This window comes from Hemibagrus wyckioides, linkage group LG11, assembly GCF_019097595.1.
Source record: "Hemibagrus wyckioides isolate EC202008001 linkage group LG11, SWU_Hwy_1.0, whole genome shotgun sequence".
Classification (NCBI taxonomy): Eukaryota; Metazoa; Chordata; class Actinopteri; order Siluriformes; family Bagridae; genus Hemibagrus; species Hemibagrus wyckioides.
The window spans coordinates 12889829-12912195 of record NC_080720.1 but is presented as its reverse complement, the minus strand read 5'-3'; the positions used below and the strand labels follow the sequence as shown (position 1 = coordinate 12912195).

Here is a 22367-nt window from a genome sequence, read left to right as displayed (position 1 = left end):
CTATCACAAAGCACCATGCAAATGCACACACATTTATTCACTCCAAGGCACAATTTCTATTCACCTGCTGACATGTTTCTGGTAAATGGACGATAACCCACATGGACACATATTTATGAAACATATTATAATGATAATCCTAAACATTTCATAAGAGAAACTCTGTTCTGAAAGACTTCTAGAGCTTCCACAGTCTGCTGTGGAAAAGTGCACATGCAGAGTGCCATGGTAGATATCTAAAAAGGTTAGCAATTTGAAGGGAAGCCAGAAATAAAACATCATAAGCATTACCACAAATATTCAATCTTGTATTGGGTTTATTGTCATTTTAACAAAACAGAAGGGGGACACTACTGTGTCTGAATATGACTAATTGTTTTGGGGTTCTTGTTTTCTGATTCAGAAAAAACAAAAAACAAAACCTAAATGTAATAAAATGTTTAACATATAAACATTATGCATGTACAGTCTAAGTACAACAATAATCAGAAAAAGTCAAAACCCAGGTAACCCCATGTGTATTTCAATAACGTTAATAAAGCCAGAAACGTGAGGAGGGAACCCTCATTGTCTGAGTATCTGTCACTCGTATCTGAACTTGTACTGAGAAACATACAACATTCCCTTAGATCATGAAAATTGTACAAAATTTGAGCTTAAAACAAAAAGGTAAACCAATGCTCTTCAAAAGTCCACCAAAAAGCAAAAGAACAAAACAAGATGAATCATTGTTTCTGCTGCATGGCTTCTTTGCGTGCTGCATCCTGTAGTAGCTGCGTGTCCACCTCGTCGGCCGGGAGCTGCACGTACCGCACCACTGACCCCCGGATGAAGCAGTTCTTCACAGACAACTAATGATGGTAAGGACAGGGTCAGATTAAGTAGGATTCACTTTATAAGAGACATTTCTGGGGTGCATTTGAACTCTTACTAACCATGTGAGGATACTTTTCAGGGTCGGTGACGCTGATATCTGTGAGTTTGATGTTCAGATACTGTGAGAAGAAAACATAGCATTAAATATAGATGCCTACAGAAACCAATAGGCAACACAGAAAGAGATATGAAAGACATTCTAGAAACAAACCTGATCTACCGAGTGTAGGGTTCCGCATATGCTGCAATATAAAAAGACTGACGTTAGTGTACACCCTGTGGCAGATTCTTAAAACAGCTGTATGTGTACATGTAGTTAATACAGCTTCTCAGTACAATCACAATAGTTATAAACAACATGATTTACTAATAGAAGAAAAAAACCCAACCCACCTCAAGTCATTTTTTAACTCCACCACCACGTCTTTACCCACCAAGGACTTGAAGAATGAGTAAAAAAGCTGTAGAACAATTATAACAACAGCATACAATTAGACATGGATATGGTATTCATGCCAGCAGACTTAAATTAAGCCTAATAATCTATAGCACAGGTTCTGTAGACCTTTTTTATTATAAAGCTGAAGATATATGATTGTGATTTTTTTTTATTATAAAGCTCTCAACAGGGATAATAATAATACTATTTTTCATTCATTTTATATATTATCCTGCAGCTCTGTATACTGTATTAATCAGTATATTATCCTGGTCAAGACTGCAGTGGATCCGGACCTTATCCTGGAAACACTGGACACAAGCAACACAAATTTACATTTTAGAGTAGCCAAGCCACCTGCTCGCTTGTTGTCAAGTGATGGGAGGAAACTGGCGAACCTGGAAGAAACCCATGCTGCATGGGATGAAAATACGTTTAACCGGCTATAACCTGAGATCAGGATTGCTCAGGAGCGGTGAGGCACCACCATGCCACCAATTTGTATTACTGCAAGGCATAAAGTGACATGATATTACTAGATAGTAATCTCCATCACTGTTTTGTGACTATCAGAATCCCCCTAGATAAACATCACTGCTTCTTGGGTGCTTCTATTGTTTTTTTTTCTCAGTACTAAAGAGTTAAGTATTTCTTTTCTGTTCTGTTCTGTTCTCGCTCACACTGACAGCTTTATGTGGGGTTAAATGGTTGTACTGGAGGAAGATAGTGCATGAAAGAAGATGCTACCAACATCATCCATCTGCAGCACACTGACGGAGTAAATGAATCAGGCGAATAACAGTAAAGATCAAGTTCCTCCATGACCGAATATTTCATTTAATTTCAACTAAAACCCACAAATATCTCAAACGGACCCATATCTGATAAGGGTTTCTATTTATTCGCGCATTCCTACATAGTTATGTGTATTAAGGAGCAAGCCAGCTTATGTAGCGTATTAAGGGTAAGCTAACGAGCTAAGCTAGCTCACGCACCAAGTTTAAGCATGAAAGAAAACTAATGCAATTTAAACAAGGTGTGCGTTTTCCCAATTCTAAAGATTTTGTGAACAGCCAACACCCTACGACGAGAAGCCCGAAAACAAAGACGTGAACATATATAAATACACGAACTCACCATTTTCACGCGCTGTTTTGTGAACAAGCTTACGTCATCAAATACGGACGGAGAGCAACCAAACCACTTTCCCATTGGTCAGTGCTACTTTATTCGTCCTACCGATTGGTTTTGTTTTGAAGTCGTCATGAATGTGAGACACATGGTTTAAAACGTTAACGATTTTTAATTCAACTTGATTATGGTTCTGTTTCATGTCCACAGCCTTGCATTTCAAACTTTAAAAAAAAAAAAAAAAAACATATATTATATTATTATATATATTATTATAATTGTAAACGTTGTGCTGCAAGCGATTTAAAAATTGATTTAGTTTTATTGTACTACAAATTACATGTATTATAGTGCATTTCAAAATAAAAGTCTATAGTGCCGGAAACGCATTAGCACCCTGAACACTAGATGGCAGCGTTGACAAATAAACTGAAGACTTCGTGGGTTTTTTTTTTTGTTTGTTTTTTTTTAAATGAAGACAAACAAACTATCTTAAAATCATGAAGAAAGAAACACTTTTATGTAGCTATAAAATAGTATGTGGTTGTAAATGTCACAATTACTTCAGAGGTGATGCTATGTCTCGGAAGAGAAAAGCGCTCAAAAAAACGTTAGGGCTCATGCTCGAGAGCTCGCGCACCCACAGGCTAGGTTTTATTCAAAAGGAAAGCGAAAGCATACCAAATAAAATAGTGTCAATAGGGGGAATTACGTATTTGAATGTTTCCAATTTGTTCCCACAATTAAATAGTTGCATATCCATGCATCTCTTTGTTTGGCATTAGATAGTTATAACATTTGTGTAGGTATTATATTATTTTGCATCATAACAACAGTTTCATTAAAATGGTAAACACAGAGGAAGACATTGCACTGATGATCAATCAACTTACCACATCTTTCCTTTTTTTCATTCATGTAGGGGGAAAAACAGGATGAGCTGAACTGATATCTACAGTTTGAATCAGTAAGAAGCCTTTATCACCACACATACATTACAGCACAGTGTAATTCTTTCCTTCACATATCCCAGCTGAGTTGGGGTCAGAGCACAGGGGCAGCTATGATACAGCACCCCTGGGCTTGAACCCCGATCTTCCAATAAACAACCCAGAGCCTTAAACACTTGAGCCACCCCTGCCCACTGTACAGTAAGACAAATAAAACATTTTGCTGTAGAAGACCTCAAAATGATAATATTACTGTATCTCCAGCTACACATTTTTGTAGTAGCTTATAGTAATACTAACTCAAGTGTATTCAGTTGCATGGATCCATACATCTGTAGAGCTGGATAACATCTCATCCTTTTAACTCTAATAATTAGTGATTTGCTGCATTAATGCAATTTTCATCAATTTTAGGTACATTCAACAACCTCAAAGAATCTCTGCTTTACCTCCATAGATTTTCATCCTCCTAGATTTGAGATATGCTAAATAAGCTGCTGAGACTACACTGATCAGGCATAACATTATGAGCACTGTCAGGTGAAGTGAATAACACTGATTATCTCCTCTTCATGGCACCTGTTAGTGGGTGGGATATATTAGGCAGCAAGTGAACATTTTGTCCTCGACGTTGATGTGTAAGAAGCAGGAAAAATGGGCAAGAGTAAGGATTTGAGTGAGTTTGACAAGAGCCAAAGTGTGATGGCTAGATGACTGGATCAGAATTTGAATCTCCAAAACTGCAGCTCTTGTGGGGTGTTCCCGTTCTGCAGTGGTCAGTATTTATAAAAAGTGGGCCAAGGAAGGAACAGTGGTGAACAGGGTCATAGGCGGCCAAGACTCATTGATGCACGTGGGGTGTGAAGGCTGGCCCGTGTGATCCGATCCAACAGACGAGCTACTGTTGCTCAAATTGCTGAATAAGTTAATGCTGGGTCTGATACAAAGGTGTCAGAATACACAGTGCATGACGGTTAAGGCTGTTTTGGCAGCAAAAGGGGGACCAACACAATATTAGGCAGGTGGTCATCATTTTAAGCCTGGTCAGTGTACACAGATTTGAACAGGTGTTTATGTGTTTCTCTCTTCTTCAGTGACAACAGCTGGCATAAGCAGAAAGCTGGATGAAAAAGAGAAATTGAAACAGCATGGTCAAAGACACATCTGAGATGAGTTTAATGCAATGGGGTAAATGCACAAAATGTAACTGATGATTGGCTGATCACAGCTCATCATATACAGATGCTTTTCTTACACCCATAAATGTAAATGGCTGCCTAACTGCATGGATTACCGAAACTCAAAAATCATACGAGCATTGCAAATTGCTATTCTTATAGCTTTACATTCATTCATTTATTATTCATATTATTCAATTATTTATTATTCTTATTATGCTTCATAAATTACTCTCCAGTTATCTCAGCACAGCATCCGGGGAAATTACAGTGTCAATCGTACTGAATTTTGGATCAGGTTAGCCAGAAATGACCAGAAAATGTAGCAAAGAAACGAAAAAGCACTAGGAGGTGTATGTAGATGAGTAAATATCAGCCATCCACATAAGAAAAGAATGAAATTGTGATAAGATTTGTAATGTTGAATTTCTTCTGCTGAATGATCGTTATGCATAGTCTCTAAATGCTGCTAAAACTTGTGCACTGTACATTCATTTGTGTTGGAACGCAAGAGTTCATTTGTGCAAGATCATGGCACTGCTGCTGTATCTTTCCATTTTTTTTCCATCTTGAAGAATGCTACACACAAGGCGAAAGATTGTCTTGCTTTTTAATGCGCCTTAAAATTGTCTCTGATCACAACTGGTGTGTCTCTGGAGAACTTAAATGTAGGCTCATTTCAAAGGGCGACCTGCCTTTGGACTTGGTGCTGTCTCAGGATGCACTGGGAACAGAGAAAACATTTCTTTTTTAGAACATTCAAATCAACAGCAGTCAGTAATTATGAAATAAATTATATGTTTCACCACCAGTTGTGTTACATGTCATACCATCTTTGGGGAGTGGCTGGGATGGTCTGACATGAGGGCGCAATTTGCCTGGTAACTCTGAAGAGTCTCTGTAGTCTCTGGGCTTTGACTGGGACTCTGGTATTGGACCTGGGCGAGATTTTATAGGCAGTGGTGGCTTTCCAGACATCATCCCTCCTCCATCAGAACGAGAGGGCACCACAGGCTTCTTGCTGTAGGACTGTGGCTGTAGACTGCTATTGCTGCTTTGGTTGCTGCTGTTTGTGTTGCTGCTGGAAGTGGAAGAAGGATTCTGGCCTTTGCTTTCTGAGCAGGTGAAGGAGCGAGCGCGAGGGGTCGGGACTGGAGGTGCACGATCACTGTCAGACTCACAGCCTTTTGGAAAGGCAAAAATCTCAGGGATTACCAAATGCTCTTTTCTGGATGTTTCTTGATCCTTGCCAGATCGTGACATCCCCATGGATCCATAAAGTGGATTGTCAAACATCTCAGCTGGTTTCCCATCTTCAGATCTGACAAGGTTATTTTTTAAAACACAAACGTAATACATTATTGGTGGCTTGATACAATGTCTGATGAACCTTTTCTTTTATTTAAAACAGAATCTTTTTTATTTCTATTTATAAAACAGAGTCACTGTTTTTGAAAGTCAACAAACAAGATTTAATTTTATAAGAGCTGTTTGAGAAAGCTTTAATAAAATTTGAGATACATGTAAAATCCTGTTCACACAGTATTTAAAATAAAAACCTTTCTGGTAGCCTGGGAAAACCTGCATGAAGTGGTTTTTAACAAAAACGCACTTTTTTGCCTATAACATACTTTATATCTCTACTAAATCCTGTAGGTGTAGTTGTTTTTCATTCTTCAAGTTCTTGGTAGAAGATTCAATAGTAAATGTTTGAACATTTCTGTAAAACATGCAAATGTATAGGTTAAGGAAATGTCCTGTTGTACTCACGTTGGACTGGACATTTTTCCTGTGGGACTGCACACAGAATGATCATATGCAGCCTTTTTTGGTGAGGTGTTGCCAGTAGCTGTGTCTTTAGCTCCTGGTCTGCTAGACTGCATTGTATAGCTCCAACCTGTCTGACTGTTATTTTTGTAGCCGACATCCATATAATTAGGATTGGTAATATCAGTGGGAAGGGCCAAAGACCTGCAGGTTATACAAAATCTCACTGTAGTTTTCTAAATAATCCACAGTAAACAATTAATTATTAATTACTTCATTATAATAAAGAATAAGCTTTAACATCAAAAGCAGAATAATAAGCTTGGGTATTCAAAGATTGAGCAGGTTAGACATTAGGAAATGCTCTAAAACCTTTTGGCAGACAATCTTCCAGGCTGTTGTTAGTTACATTTTATTGAACCATCTACTAAATATGGGAATTTGAAACTAAAATAAAAGGCCTTACTTGTTGCTATGATCTCCTGACTTGGCTTTACCAGTTCCTGAGTCATCACCAACCTTAATGAAATCTGCAGAGAAAAAAAGCAAAACAAATTTTTGTTAAATTAAATTTGTTGGCTTAAAACTAATATTAAAAGGCTCACGTACAATCTATTGCCACATTCATTTAATCCAGCAAGTATAAATATAAGAATTTATATGTGACGTAAATAAATGTATATAAATATTTTTCATTATTAATATTCTCATTGTATGGAAGGTGTAATGAGCTATTGTCAGTAATTGTTATAAAAAAAACTGGCAGTGTTTAGTATTAATAGTAATAATAATTAAGAGTATTTAATATAAAATTGCAGGAGCTAAAAGAGTGTAGGGGTCTAAGCATACACATTCATACTTTGTAAAAGTTGTGCAAACATTTGTGGCTTCACTTACCATACAGTTTCTCTGTCAGTTTCCCCTCTGATGTGCGTAGTTGTATGCCTCCTGATAGCATACCTGTCTGCTCTCCATGATGTGTAAGTGGGACAGCAAACTCTGTGTAATCTGTCTCTGCAGCCCGCAGAGCCACACATGTCTCACCTGCATGCAAATTAGGCAAAAAAAAAGTGCATTCATAAGTAATTTCATTTACAAATACAAATGTTCAAAATTACATGTTTAATGGTCCATCCTGTTTAAATAGACTCTTTAAGCTCCCTCGATTCTCTACCTTCTTAATTTAAAATGGACCTAAACTACATCGAGCACAAGAGACTGCAATGGATTTAAGCAACTTAGCAAACCTGGTTGGGTTTTCAAAGCTAAAAGCTGAAAAACCATTACCTGACTTCATCAAATGGTGCAACTTTTTGTAAGTAGTAAAACACAAAGGATTAAATTGTTATAAGAAAATAATCAACAACAGGGTGGGGTGATGCAGCCTGACACAAGAGGAGTTACTGTTCTCAACCTACAGTAGACAGCTGAACACGATGTTAAACACTATTTTATTTCTTAAGCAGTTTGCCAACAATTATAATATTAAACTGCACATCACAGTTCTAACCAATTATAGTTACATTTAATAATGAGAAAAGTTAGTTCCTGTTAACACTTAAACTATAGCAGCTATAAACATTCATTCCTTCATCAGCCTGTCTTTGTTTCTTTCTTTTTTGTTAATAAGGCAATAAACCAAAAAATAAAGCAAATTGATGTCACTCAGAAACGATATACATATAGTCCTGACACACACAATCACCCTGTAAATGTTAAATACAACATTTACACAAGCATTCACTTTATCTATATTTTTCTTTATTTAAAAATGTTTTTTTTTTTAATTTATGTATTATTAGCCTTAGATTATGTGAAGTGTCTATATTACTACAGAAAATAATAAAGTATTATAACGGGTGCTTTAATATAACTGCGATTTGAATTACAAACAAAGCTACTGTCAGATCTTCTGCTATAGAATTTAACCAATACCTTATAACCAGTTCTGAGTATTCAACAGTGCTGTTAGTATAAAAGAATATCCCAAATTAGTATATGGTCAAACCATGTACATATTATAAACACACGTACCGTAGGACTCATCGCTGTCTGTGGATGTTATACTGATGAGTATATGCTGATCTAGTAAGTATTCTGGGTCTGAAATGATGGGTGTAAGCTGTAGAATGGATAAAAAAACATTTATTATATTGTTCCAGGGTTTAGTTTCACATGTTATAAATAATACAAAGCAGATTACCTCTACATGTGCTGTAAAGCGAACCTTTATGGTACCCTCTGCACTCTCTTGATTATCTATTTCAGAACTCTTGACAAATTCTATGAATATAACGTTTCACAGAAGAAAAAACACTGTCATTAAGATGTGTCGATTCGATGACAAAGAGACTCTCTCTAAAACAGAAGTGCACTTACTTTCCAAGCAGCTTGAGTGGTATTCAATGAAAAACCTTGTCTTGGACTTAGTCCTAAGAGTGGCAACACAGTTCATAAACTTAATTGCACCCTGAGACTCCTTTGTTGGATCTACAAGAAATCAAAGACAAAATTCAGCATCCATTAAGTTGCAGAGATAAAATTCAATGGCTGGAGCATGATCAAGATAAAAAAAAAAAAAAAAAAGGCAAGACAGCAGTATTACTAAAAGTCGGTTGATTATTGTGCTCTGTCCAGAATTGGTTTCCAGGTCATACCAATCCGTCCTTATCTCTGCTCTTTATATGGTTTGATATACAGCTATTTATATCATACCATATAGAGGGGAGAGATACGGATGGTATAATGTCAAGATACTTATAATCCCCTGGGTTTTAACTGTGTGAATTTCAGATGAGTTACAATGCTGGTATTGCTTAATTTCTTAACTGACTAGAAATGTGCATCTGATATGGAGTGATCGATTTTATCCTAGCACTTCACTTTATTTTCACTAATCAGTGAAAATAAACGCTACAGTCACGGACTTTGTTGTAGCTCTTAATGCCCATTATTTCATTACCATTTTAGTAAAACAAATCTCCATAGCCGCTCTCCAAAATCTAGTGAAAAGCCTTCCCCAAAGAGTAGACCTTGTTATAACAGAGGAGGTTATTAGAAAGCGACTATATCTGTAGTGGGACGTTCAAAAGGCACATGTGGGTGTGTCAAGTGTCAGTCTACTGATCAGAGGTTGTGAGTTAAAATCCCAGGACCACCAATCTGCCACTGCTGGGCCTCAATTTACCCAGTTGAATAAAATGAGATAAACGTAAATTGCTCTGGAGAAGAGCATCTGACAAATCTTTTTGGTCATAGAGTGCATAGCAAAAACAGCATACCATTCTTAGAGACAAACTGTGAAGTCACTCCAACATCAAATGTAGCAAATACAGGACAGTGATCGCTTGTTGTGATGTCATTTGTGCATCCTGAAATGGATAGGAAAAATGCAAGTTAAACAATATTATAATTGTTAAAATGTACTGTTGCACCAAGCTGTATGTTTCCACGGTACAAAATCATCAACTTTCAATCTTTTAATTACTAACCATATGAGTGGCATGCCACATGAACATGAGGGTAGGATTTGCGAAGCACACGGTCACACCAGGAAGGCAAGTTATATTTAGTCTGTTGGTGAGATAAAGAGATGTAAAGCAAGTGGCCTAGAATATTTTAACCAAGGTCATTTAAAACCATACCCTAGAAAAGAAAACCTAAAATGATTTTGTGTGAGAAAGAAAAAATACCATTCAGACTTTCTAACACCTAGGTCCATCTTAATAGATAACTCAAAACTGAAATTAGTTAGCAAAAAATAGATAACTATTTTTCCTTTAAACCATTTCAGAATCAATGACAACAAATGTAAAAAAAAGTACCCCTGTTGCTTTGGCTTTGGTGTAGACATATTTTTCATGTGTATCTTTCTCCAAACGATATGTTGGGGGAAACGTGATTTCTTCTTCTTCTGTAAATGTAAAAGGAAATGTAGATAGAATGAGAAATAGTGCGAATTTTATGGCAATCTTTGATTAGGAAAACTGACATGAACCTACATAAAGTATTTAGAAATGTCTAATACAACAGGCTTTAGCTGTCATAAGGACTGACTTTGTCACTTGTTAATTTTGTTATTAATTTGTCAAACACCAAGTCAGGACATAAATGATTAATTAATAAACTGCATAATCAACCCGGAAAGTGACATAACACATCCATGTCAACAAAAAGCTGACACTTTATTTTGCTTTTCAAGAATGGTCATGAGTAAAGTTTAATTGAAAAACATATTAAGGCTTATAAAATATTGAATTTACAGACCGTTCAGTTATAGGCCAAAGTTCACTCACAAACACTGCAATATATGCTACATGCACATAAAAAAATAGGTTTAAGTTTTTAATATAGCCTTTTTATCTGTATAATTTGAATACTTTTGTCCACGAGGCATACACATTAATGAGGGTCATGCAAAGGACTCAAAGGTAATCAGTTTTCAGAAGGCTTTTGAGCAAACTGGACCTCTGAACAGTATTGGAGAGTGTTGACTTTTCAGATTTTGCAATGGAGATGGAATTTGGGCCAGAGCTTAACTTCTCATACTGTACTATGCACAGTGAGTTTCATACAGAACTTCTCATGGGGCCTGATGTAGAGGGCGTTTGGCTCAGAAGTTTGATTTTCTTTTCAAAATGCATAGTGATTTGTGATTAGGGCCAAAACTGAATTTTTTATCTTTTGTGGAGGGATTTTGGGTCAAAAGTTGATTTTTAAGCTGCAGTGTTATGAGTGAGATTGGGACATAACTGACTTTCACACCTTGGTCAGGCCATAAGTGAATAAGTAGTTTAGTCAATGTAGAAGGAATCTGGGCCAATACTTATAAATCATATAATTATGAGTAACTTTAGACCAGAACTGAACTCCTAGTTACTTTCTAGTGGGATGTGGTAGCTTAGTGGCTAAGGTGTTGGGCTACTGATTGGAAGGTTGTGAGTTTGAGTCTCAGGTCCACAAAGCTGCTGTTATTGGGCTCCTGAGCAAGGCCCTTAACCCTCAATTGCTCACTTCTATAAAATGAGAAATTTGGAAGTTGCTCTGGATAAGGGTGTCTGCCAAATACCCTAAATGTATAGAGGGAGTTTGGGCCAGAACTGAATTATTCATGTTGTCTAGTCTAAAGGAAGTTTTGGCCAGAAGTGAATTTTTTTTTTTGATCGAGTGTAGAAGGACTAGAATTTGTATTATTTTTGTATAGTGTATACTGTGTATGTATGTAGTGCACTAATGAGTAAGTCTGGTACAGAACTGGATTTCATTTGTGGTGTAGACCAGAGAAAGTTTGAGTAAGTTTGGATCAGAACCGAATTTCTTGTGTATGGTGCCGAGTGAGATTAGAAAAGTAAGAAAAGGCTTGGGTCTCACCATAGTACAGAAAAACCTTTTCATCTGCCCTTTCCATGTTGAGCTGATCTCTGCTTAACAGTTCCTGATACTGCTGCTGTTTGATCTTCATCACAATGTTCTCTGCTTCCTGGAAAATGCAAAACAACAGTACAATAGGCAGTGTCTCTTCCTGTCTGCTAATGTTAGCTTGCTGTATTTAACTGCATACATATATATACATGATTTATACACGTGTGTGTGTGTTATAATTAAAATTATACACAGTATATATACCGTTGGTGGAAGGTCAATACGGTAGTTCAGATCCCCCAACCAAAAGAGGTGTGTGAAGCGATGTGTAATGTCGAACAGATTAAGTTTCTTATCTCCTAGGTTCAAAAAGCGCAGGATGCTGACATAGTTCTGATTCCGTCTGGCAAGAATATAAAAAGTTAATAAAATTGATATAGCAAGAAAAAAGTTAATAAAATAGCAAATGTTCTATCAAACTTTTACTTATCTTTTAAAATCTTTGGTTATATTACAGTATATTATAATACAGGATTTTTGTTTCATGAACTGAAATGAACGCAGCTTTACCTGATCTTCTTTTCACTCCCTGAGGTCAAATGGCTGTTAACAAACCCAAATGAAGTGTCATTAAACATAAACGATACTCCCACTGCTCCTTTATTTCCTGAACAATGCAAACACAAACACACAATTAAAGATGGAAGTCAAATGTTCCCTTGTGAATTTGTGTGTCTTATTTGTTAGTGTGGAGATGAACTGACCCAGGGCATTAGCTATTCCAGTCTTAACACTGTCGCAGAAGACGTGGGATATGCGGTTCTCGTGTTCTGGCTTGGCGAGAACAACGATTCTTATATTCCACAGTGTCTGAGTAGCTATCTGGTGAGAAATTAGGAAATTACAATCAAAAATCAGTACTCATCAGAAGACTTAACATTTTTTTTTACTAAAGGGAAGTGATGCACCTTATTCTAACATTTATGTGGTATTTCATGTGAAATTAGTTCTTTGAGTGCCTCCCCACAGTTATTGCTGACTTTTTCATGATCTTAGCTAAAACTGAATGAGAGTGATTTTGCGTTTGCTGTCACTCTGAATTCTACCTGAATCATTTTACTAGAAGACAACAAATATGCCTCTTCTTTATCCCTTTTTAAATCAAACCTAGCCTTTAGGAAGGATTATTTTATATGTATGAATGTTTGATTAGTGAGTGGGTGCCCCTTTACATTTTCCTAATTCCCATGGTGACAAATGCCACATGCTTGTATTAATATCACACTCTTTATTGACACTGGTTTGTTGTCCAGCTGGGTTCACCTGTTCTGTGTTAGTCCTTGACTAGGTTCTCTATGGATACCCTGCTCTGTTCTTGTAGCCCTGTAGTTTTCAGTGTTGTTAAGTCTATCCTAGTTCTGCAGTTTGCTTTGTTTTGATCCAAGCTTTAGTACCACTATTCTGATTAAGATATGTCCTTATTTGACAACATCTGCCTGTGTTTTGACCTCTGCTATGGCCATTGGTTATGTTTCTTGGATTTCTCCCAATATAAAATATATTGCAGTTATGCATTTGCATTCTGTCTCTTCTGTTCCAAACGTGTGTGACAGTGCATTATAATTATTGCATAACGCAATGGCGAGAGGTACTTTGGAGGAAACTAAAATGGCATAGCTGAGTATAGTTTCACACCTTATTTTTACAATTAGGGTAACACTATATATTTCATTCTGACACTTCTAACAAATGTCAAGTGAGTAACTGATGATTGTGACTCACTTTCTCAGTCTTTGTTGCATTATGAATCATTTTTGGCACTTTCAGTAAAATGACCCCTGTTTTTAGTGTATTATTTAGGGCATGTTCTTGTAGAATGATAAAATATTAACCCTTACAAGAAAGACCCATGAACTTCAGATGTGAATTTGAATGAATTTAGACATTTTACATGCTAGCAACAAATTAAGCAACAAATTAAATTAAGCCGGGATACAGATAAAGTCAGTATGGAATATTGATATATGGAATATTTAAATGTTGTTGTACCTGTTTAAAGCTGATGTTTGTGATATCCCTGAGGGTTCCCCTCACTATATCTATCCAATCCTTCTCTCCCTGTGGGTCTTCCTGTGTTCCAATGACATAGATATCATGTGGGATCTGACTGGCTGTGTCATCCCGGGTCTTCCCAAGCCCCTTGGATTGAAACCATGAGGTAATATGGGATGGTGGGCTGGCATTTCCTGGAAACAAAAGAACACTAAATTCAATGCACTGAGATCAAACTGTACACATGTAATACATGGTTTTATTGGCTTTAAAGAAATCTGGATATAGGTTGAGGTTTCAAGAAACCATTGGAGGAACTCAAAACTTGTGGGTAAACCAGCATTATGAGATTAAAATCATTATCATTCGACAGTACTAAATATGTTAAAAAAATTTTTTTTACAAATTGTGAATGGGACAAGGATGAGCCTAAGACAGGGTTATGATTACAACAGCAGTTCTGATCCAGTTTCCAGTATCCAGATGAGATTATTAATTGAAGCAAGGGTGAGACTTTCTCGGTTGGGTATAACATTGGGTAAAGGCTGTTCAAGTAGAAACTTGGTCTGGAGCAATTAGTGGTGCAACCCTGAGAACAGTGCTGATGACACACTTACCCATGTTCCACGTTCCAACAAACAAGCTGATCATATCCGGCTCAGGCTTATCTGAATGTTTGTTTTTCATCTGCTGAAGTAATTGACAGAAACCTTCTCTCTTCTGAAAACACAGATACATAGATGCATGTGAGACCTGAATCCCCTGATTTCTTGACTTTGATATCCATATTTGTAATTTGTATGTTCAAAGCAAAAAAGACCCAGATGTGCTGGGACATTCTGATGAAACAAATGTATTCATAGTGCAGCTTCACCTTTCTGTCATTAAAGACAAATTCTTTACGCTGGATCTTCTCCTTCTCGGTCTCCACCATTATTTCCAGTTTGGTGTGCATTTTCTTGGACTTCACCAACTGTAAGACTATACGATGACAAACAGATTCATAGTCATTTCTTCTTACTTAAGTTCCAAGTTAAGTCATTTTTATGCATAAGACTTCCCTAAATACTCTTAAGGAAATTGTGACTGTATACAGCATGTCTGCAGATCAGAAAAGTCTTTTGAAAGATCCTCTGAATAAAAAAAACGACATCTTGCACACATTAACATGTTGCTGTTAATGAGAGAACTACATAGGCCAATGAAAAGTCATTTCCTCTTTATGGTTACTAAACCAGTGAGCCCTTTCACACCTTTCATCCTTTTCATAAAAGAGCAAAGACATACTTTTATTGTGCACATAGTATTTGTCCTCAGGTCCATCTTTGGACTTCTTGAAGTAAACTTTCCCACTTTCTACATCAACCTTTAGGAACATTTTGTTTGAAATGCCAAGGGAGTCAGATTTGACCTGTTATAGAACAGAAAACAGGAAACACAGAATATAAATAGTTTGTCTTATGAAATGTTTTGAAACAATTCTGTAGAGAAACAGAGCTAAATTCACAACCGCTCGGATGAAACGTTACAAAAACCTAGTGAATAGGCAAACATGACTCTCCCTAATTTGCATGTGGTTGTCAAAGGCAAACTACTAGAGGAATATATGGAACATTTTCACCGCTGTAACATAATATGATACGTCAGCTATAAGGCCAATCTTAAAATGCTTGTAATGTAAACTGTGGTAAACGCTTTTACTACAGAGATGTTGAATTCTCTATTCTGACTGGTTAGATTAAGTAGGTGTTGATTAATTTTCTACAACAGCAGCTAGTTCTAATAGTTCTGGCTGCAAGGCAATTAATGATATATGAAACATATGTACATAATTGTTGATATGGTGAAGATTTGCCCGAGGAGATATCTATGTATTTAGCATTTTTTGATAGATCGTTAGAGTATTAATCAGTTGTAAAAAAAAAAATTTAGCATGGAAAAAAATATATGGGACAGTGGACGAGACAAGCTGCATTTGTCGTGTCTTATTAACTTCACGAGAGAGAAAACGGGAGGCTTAATGTAATAATGTAATTAATACTATGACGTATTTGATAACAGGGACTGTTTCATAACATTAAATGCTTACTTCGAATGTTACAGGTGGAATAAGTGACTTCCTGTGGCCTCCATCATATCCAGCAGATTCAAATACTGTATTTTTAGCCTGGGAAATACAGAAGAAAACTTGTTTGTCAGTAAAACCTTGCAAAGATATCATAAAAACAGAGTTTTTGTACTATCAAGAAAAAAAAGGAAAAAAAAAAAAACGACATTTAGCATGAATCATACAGAACAGAAAAAAATAATACCTTGTCTTCAATTGAATACAAAAGCTTGGTCAGTTGCTCAAGCCTAAAACCCACAGACTGGCTGGCATCAAGTGAAAGCTAAAACATATATGTAGTTAGTGAGTAGAAATCACCAGAGACAGAGATTTGAGTTTCTTTTTTACACGTAAAAAAAATTTAGTCAGTAAAGCACAGTAACCTGTCCTCTGAGTCTCCCAGCTCCAGGTGACATAGGCTGATCTACAATTTTCTGTAAGGCCTCCATAGTTGGGAGTGTACGTGAGATCTCACTACAAAAAGCAAAAAATATCAGAAATGTTGATTGAAATATCAAATGAATTTAATAGGAATTTGCCCATGAAGTTATTTGTGTTTTCATTTCCTTTAGCATCAAGCTGTTTGAAGAAATCTCTACCTGTTGAGGCTCTTGCAGATGGTCTTGAACAGCTTCTTTAGGTTAGGGAGAGTGGGGTTCCCATTGTGTACCTGCTCCACATCCAGACCCACAGCTGAACTGAAGTAATCCTGGATTGCCTTTTGATGTTCTTCAGCGATGCTGCATGTTAAACAAGTCAGTTGGTAACTGATAGCAGAATAACACTACACCAGACAAGCAAAAAGTTTTAAATCAGAAATTGTTTTTACAAACATATTTAACAGATAATCATAATTGTTATAAGTAATATCTTAAAGTACTGTTAGAAAAGATCATGCATTATAAATCATTTTATGGTATAAGTCATGCATACTGTGACATGTCGACAAGCTGCAGCCGCTGAAGGTAAGTGTCTATGACTGACACGCGGCTTTGCTCTATCGTCTTTACAGGCTCAGCGTGGGAATCGGCTGTGATGTTTCGTGGTGGTAGCTGAGGAGGTGAAATGAAATGCTCTGTGGGAATTGAAATGAACAGAACCAAATTATAAAGCATCCACCTCTGGTTATGCACACATGGTTCTTGCATGCATGAATTAAACTGTAACTCTAAGCTCCAGTTCATGCAAAGTCTGAAGTCAGACCTTTGCTGGTATTTTGTATCTTTATTACTATATGTAAAGCAACAGATCAGATGAAGATTAGATTTAGATTTAAAACAACATGCTAATTAGGTCTAAACATCCACTGTTGTATCATTAGTGAGCTTTAAAGCTACACCATGCCTGAAGTTACAGGAAGTAAGAAAGAGGGTGCCACCTCACTATTAAGCAATACTACACTTTAGTACCTTTTTTCAAGCTTTTCAATGTATGACAAGGCAATCTCATCAAGCGCTTCTTAGCAATCCTGTTTCCTACCTGGTTCATCATCTTGCTCCTCCTCCTTCTGTACAGGATACTGCAGATGTGTAACTAAACCCATGTTCTCCTTATAGTATGCTTCTACCAGGTCTGAGAGCACAGAGAAGAACCGAATGGGGACACCTTCTGATGCCTGAAAACACAGGGGAAGGAGAGCAAAGGCATTTTAGTGCATTTTCAGCACATACAGCTAAATGCAAAAGTTTTTATCTTCTTTGGTTTCAAATACTTAAAATGAAATTGAATGTAAAAGCTCTAACTGACTTTTATACTTCAACTCCAATAACTGAAAGCGACAGTTCACTTAGGCAGAAGTTCACCAAGTGTTTTAAAACATCTGAATGTGAAATGAATGTATATCCAAAACAAAATGTTTTATAGTTCATGTACTGTATAGTTATTTCCTCTTTTTCCAAAAATAAAGTCAAATAAGATAAATTACATCAGTGAGTAAAATTAAGTTCCTAATGATCAGTATGAACAACACCCAAATGAACAGTTTTGCGGCTGAAACTTCCAACATTTACAGCTAGAGATCCGAGTTCATGCTGTAATTTATTTTACCTGATTTATGTAGGCTTATTTTAAGTCAAAAGTTGGATAAACATATTTTGTTAACATATGAACAATTGTCAAATGACATGTTATCTTACTTTGTGTTTAGCGAACATTATTAGCTTAACTAAATCAAGTAAATGCTTGTTAAGGGAATCTTAATGTAAAGGGCCTTTTAAGATTACGTTGGCTGAATTTAAATGTCATTTAATAAAATATTTGCTAATTGGGCAATAAACTATTATATGTTGGTTATCACCATAAAACTAAAAAGTCCTACCTGAAAAAAAAAAAACTGATTCAATAAAAGTGATTAAATATATTTATTTATTTATTTATATTAAAAATATTTAATATAATTTTAAATAACTTTATATCTATTGCTTTATTTCTTTATATACAGCTTATAAATAAAACGTTATTTTTTGTTTTACTGTGTAATTTTACGATTCAGTTTCATTCTGCAATGAGTAATGGAAAAAAAAAAAAACAGTGTTAGGGTGTGGTACCTGGCCTCAAAGCATGAACAGTTCTCTCAAGGGGTTATGAGTAATCTGGTATGAAGATCGGAACTAAACATTAAACTATAGCAGAGAAATATATAGAGCAAGGTGACAAATTTAATTATAAACTGGTAACTCTGATATGCTGTGTAGAGGATTATTCTGGCATGGATTGGATCCACTTGCCCCATTATAGCAAAGGATTTCAACCTTAGCCCAAGAGAAGGACCTTAATGGTGTACTGATGATGAAAACGATCATATGCTATGGCCTTCTCAGTCAACAGATTTCAACCAGATTGAACACCTATGGGAGATTTTGGAACGGCATATTAAGACGTTGCTCTCAACCAACACCGTCATTATCAAAACACTAAGTGAGGGAATATTTTAGTGTTTTTGGTCACAACATGGCCATCAGGAGAAATGCTATCTGTAGTAGAAGAGAGTCTCCTACACACATTTCATACATTTCAACATGCCCTGCAAACCACTTCTTATCAACTCTAATGAGAGATGAAAAACTTGCATTTCAGAAACTTTCCATTCAGGGCCCAGTGCAAGAGGAACATTGTGGCTTGCTTTACGCCCACACTAAAGGATAATTTAAAACTGTAGCTTCGCTATAGTTTTAAAAGAGGAAGAAACACGACACAGACAGATATTAAAGATTATTCTACAGTTTTGCACATGAGAGAGCACCTATTGTATGCAATGCCAAGTTCTACAAGAACACAAGCATGTTTCTGGGAGCTAAGTATTAAAAAAAATGTCCATTTTAATATGATTCTTTTGTGTCTTGTTGGCACTAAATGGACCTTTCTTGGTCAGTACAGTTTTGCACTGTATCACCCAACACACAATAAAAGCAACAAGTGGTGTTGCAGCTGCAGTGGAGTGCTGTTAGCCCAGTGTCTGCAGTGTAGAGGCAAGAATAGAAGTTGCCTTACGAGACAAGACACCCACACACCAGAGGCAGGGTGTCCACAGCAGCTGAGCAGACAGCTGCCATGAGGCCACATGTTCAGAGAAAAACTAAAAACACCATTAACCAAACCCTCAAAAGTTTAGATGTTAAATGTTAGATGTCTGTAGATACTTGCTGTGAAACTGAGCAGCGTTAACAAGCAACTTGTGAGTCTACAGCAGGTGACATGCTAAAAATACTAAAGTTAAATATTAAATATTAATCACAGATGTGGCACTGACAGATTCATAATGTTTAAGAGTATTACATCCAGCAGCAAAAAACAAAAATGAACTTTGAAATGAGGTGAAATCTGACCCAAACACAGAGTTGAGCATTCAGGTTTAAAGGTGTTGCCCAAAGTAGCGATAGGAAACCTCCAGCGTCTCAAACTCATAACATTCCAGTTACTGATGTAAAAACAATAAGTAAACAATAGTCTTTTTCTTTGGCTGTTTCTAGAACAATCCACAAAATAATATAGGCATAACTCAGAATACTACATCAGACATCATCATCATATTAAGTCTATTAGAAATGTCTGCTGTATTTGATATAACCATTCACCAATATTTTATCCTATCTGACTTATAATACACTTTAGATAAACACAGGGCAATTTGTTTAGTAAGGAATAAAACACCAGTGTATGCTGTGACAGGAAAATAATCAACGACATGCTGGTGTGATATGTTACCACCTCAGTAGTGTTAGTTTCTATTAACAGTACATCCTGAATGATCACAGCAATTTGCCAACTATTCAATTTTTAGTAAATGTCATGTCATACTATTTAACCCTGTTTGGTGGAGAACTTACAAAGTTGAGACACTGTGTATGTGTGTGTATAACCTGCCATGCAAGTCCTGTGATTTAATGGTTACTATAGAAACGATAGTGTATTAGAATGAATTCATAAATATACATCTATCTATCTATCTATCTATCTATCTATCTATCTATCTATCTATCTATCTATCTATCTATCTATCTATCTATCTATCTATCTATCTATCTATCTATCAGGATGGAACACTCCGTGTTAATGGAAAAAAAAGAAAAATATCCTCAAATAGTTGTGATGCATCAGATTCAGTTCTTAAAACAGCATTTTACTCGCATAATTTTTGGTTTCAGTTCAGCTCATTTTAAGACCTGAACTCAGACTTGTTAGGGTAATGTCTCTCTTACCTGCACAGAAAGCTTTTTCTCTTCATTGGGTAGGATTCTATAGGTATATACACAGTTCTGGTACCTGCACATGCACAAACATAATGCGGTTTCAGTTAAGGTGCACAAACTTATGAATGGCAGTGATAATTCAAGTTATTAATCTAAAATCCGAATGTAATGAGTTTATAATTTGTGCATGATTTGGGCTGAAAGGAACAGGAAATGGTGCACTTTTGTATATGTGCAAGCATTAGCAGTTTAACCAGTCACTTCTATATATAGAGTTCTCTATTAAAGTCTACTTTTCAATTTGTTTTTCAAACTTTTCAACAGTTACATTGCCATTTCCCAGGTACGAAGAAAATAAGCTCTTTTTTATTTTAATGCTTCCTGGTCTCTATTAGTATACACATTTTGCATGAACATATTTAGCAGACCAGGTTGCAGCACAAGCATATTTTTGTGTGGCTTACAAAACTACAACACTGAAAGAGTTTTTCAGTTCAGTGTGCTAGCTACGACTGATTCTATACCCAGTGTGGACCTTCACAATCAAGCAACTTGCAATCAAACATTTTGTTTGTTTCAATGCCTCTGAAGATCATTGCTGTCATGCATCATTTCTTGGAAACAACTTCTACATAGTTTAGTCATTTTTTCACATAAGAAGTAGTAATTAGTTATACCAGTAGCTATTAGGTTCGTGACAAATCCTTTACGCCTTAGCAAAACTCAGGTAGTGGACAAAAGGCACAGAACAGCCCTTGTTAGCTGTCATACACCGCTTTACATAAATGTCACTGCATGCAAAAAGCATAAGCACTCTGTCAATAATAATGGTTTGTTTTCTTTTCCAGTGTTGAAAGGTATCATACATGACTTGTGATATAATACTGTCTTTTTTCCCCCCAAAGCTTTTTATGAGTTGTATTCCACACATGACAGCAATGGAAATTGAGGTGACTAAGTCTTCAAATGAAAACACAGCAAAATCCCAGTACATTCCGCAAACAGACTGAAAACCAGAACAAAGAAACACTTCGATATAAAACGCAAAATGTAACACAACTTTAAGATTTAACCACAAACTAATCCACCTAGATTTACTAGCTTGATTTGGGATAGTATTTTGGTACACATTAGAATTGTGGCATGTTTAGCCGGCCCAGCAGAAATGACCAAGCTTGTTGACCAGAGTTGTGTACTCACAGCACGCAGAGGGCATAAGCTCCTTGTATGGACTCGCTGTCTCTAAGGAGGAAGCTCCCATCCTTGGCACTTTTGGAGAGCAAGTCCTCTGCCCTAGAACGAGTGATATTGCCGTGGTACCAAGGCTGATGGGACGACATCCTGTCCAGTGACCCCTTCCCTCAGCACTTACTCCTCAGATCACTGGATTAGCAAAACTTGCAATCTTGCTAAGCAAAACTTGAGGTCAGATTCAGCGTCCCTCCAAGGCCTGTTTCATGGCGTTATTTGCGTCAGAGTGCCGCTTGTTCTTTCTCTCTCTTTCACACACACACATAGACACACACACACACACACACACTGGCTCTTTCTGTCTCTCTTCCTGTTAAAGAGGCGAAAGCTGCAAAAAGGAAGCTATCACAAACGCAATGGTGAACTTCCTCATTCTGTGTGCACAAGTGAGAGAGAGAAGGGCCAGAGAGCAGAGTGGTTTAGACAGACACAGTACAGCAGAAATAAACTATATTAGTAGAAAATGCTGGGTACATGTACTTTTACATAACCATATTACTCTAAACTGAATGAATGTGTCTCCATGATATCAAAGCATAATGTAACACAAACTATATAGAAATGCAC

General features: G+C 36.5%; 2 protein-coding genes across 3 annotated transcripts; both read right to left on the bottom strand.

The window, feature by feature from the left end:
• Window positions 1–299: 299 nt before the first annotated feature.
• smx5 lies at window positions 300–2542 on the bottom strand. The gene is made up of 5 exons (XM_058401874.1): window positions 2453–2542; window positions 1270–1337; window positions 1088–1118; window positions 936–995; window positions 300–851 (listed from the first exon to the last, which is right to left on the bottom strand). The coding sequence occupies exons 1-5, from the start codon at window positions 2525–2527 to the stop codon at window positions 726–728; spliced, it is 360 nt and encodes a 119-aa protein (XP_058257857.1). The 5' UTR covers window positions 2528–2542; the 3' UTR covers window positions 300–725.
• A 2006-nt stretch (window positions 2543–4548) lies between these two features.
• inpp5d (inositol polyphosphate-5-phosphatase D) lies at window positions 4549–22119 on the bottom strand. 2 transcript variants are annotated; one of them, XM_058404035.1, is made up of 27 exons: window positions 21750–22119; window positions 20559–20622; window positions 17341–17476; window positions 16795–16936; window positions 16461–16601; window positions 16245–16335; window positions 16067–16144; window positions 15844–15921; window positions 15042–15165; window positions 14629–14735; window positions 14372–14474; window positions 13752–13948; window positions 12467–12584; window positions 12273–12369; window positions 11967–12105; window positions 11712–11820; window positions 10166–10254; window positions 9833–9914; window positions 9623–9712; window positions 8721–8831; window positions 8545–8624; window positions 8376–8463; window positions 7239–7385; window positions 6808–6871; window positions 6345–6545; window positions 5405–5895; window positions 4549–5298 (listed from the first exon to the last, which is right to left on the bottom strand). In XM_058404035.1, exons 1-27 carry the CDS (start codon window positions 21887–21889, stop codon window positions 5249–5251), a joined length of 3357 nt encoding a protein of 1118 aa, XP_058260018.1. In that variant the 5' UTR covers window positions 21890–22119; the 3' UTR covers window positions 4549–5248. The 2 variants fall into 2 exon arrangements, with proteins under 2 accessions (XP_058260018.1, XP_058260019.1); XM_058404036.1 differs by lacking the exon at window positions 20559–20622 and having other exon boundaries at window positions 21750–21888.
• Window positions 22120–22367: the final 248 nt, after the last annotated feature.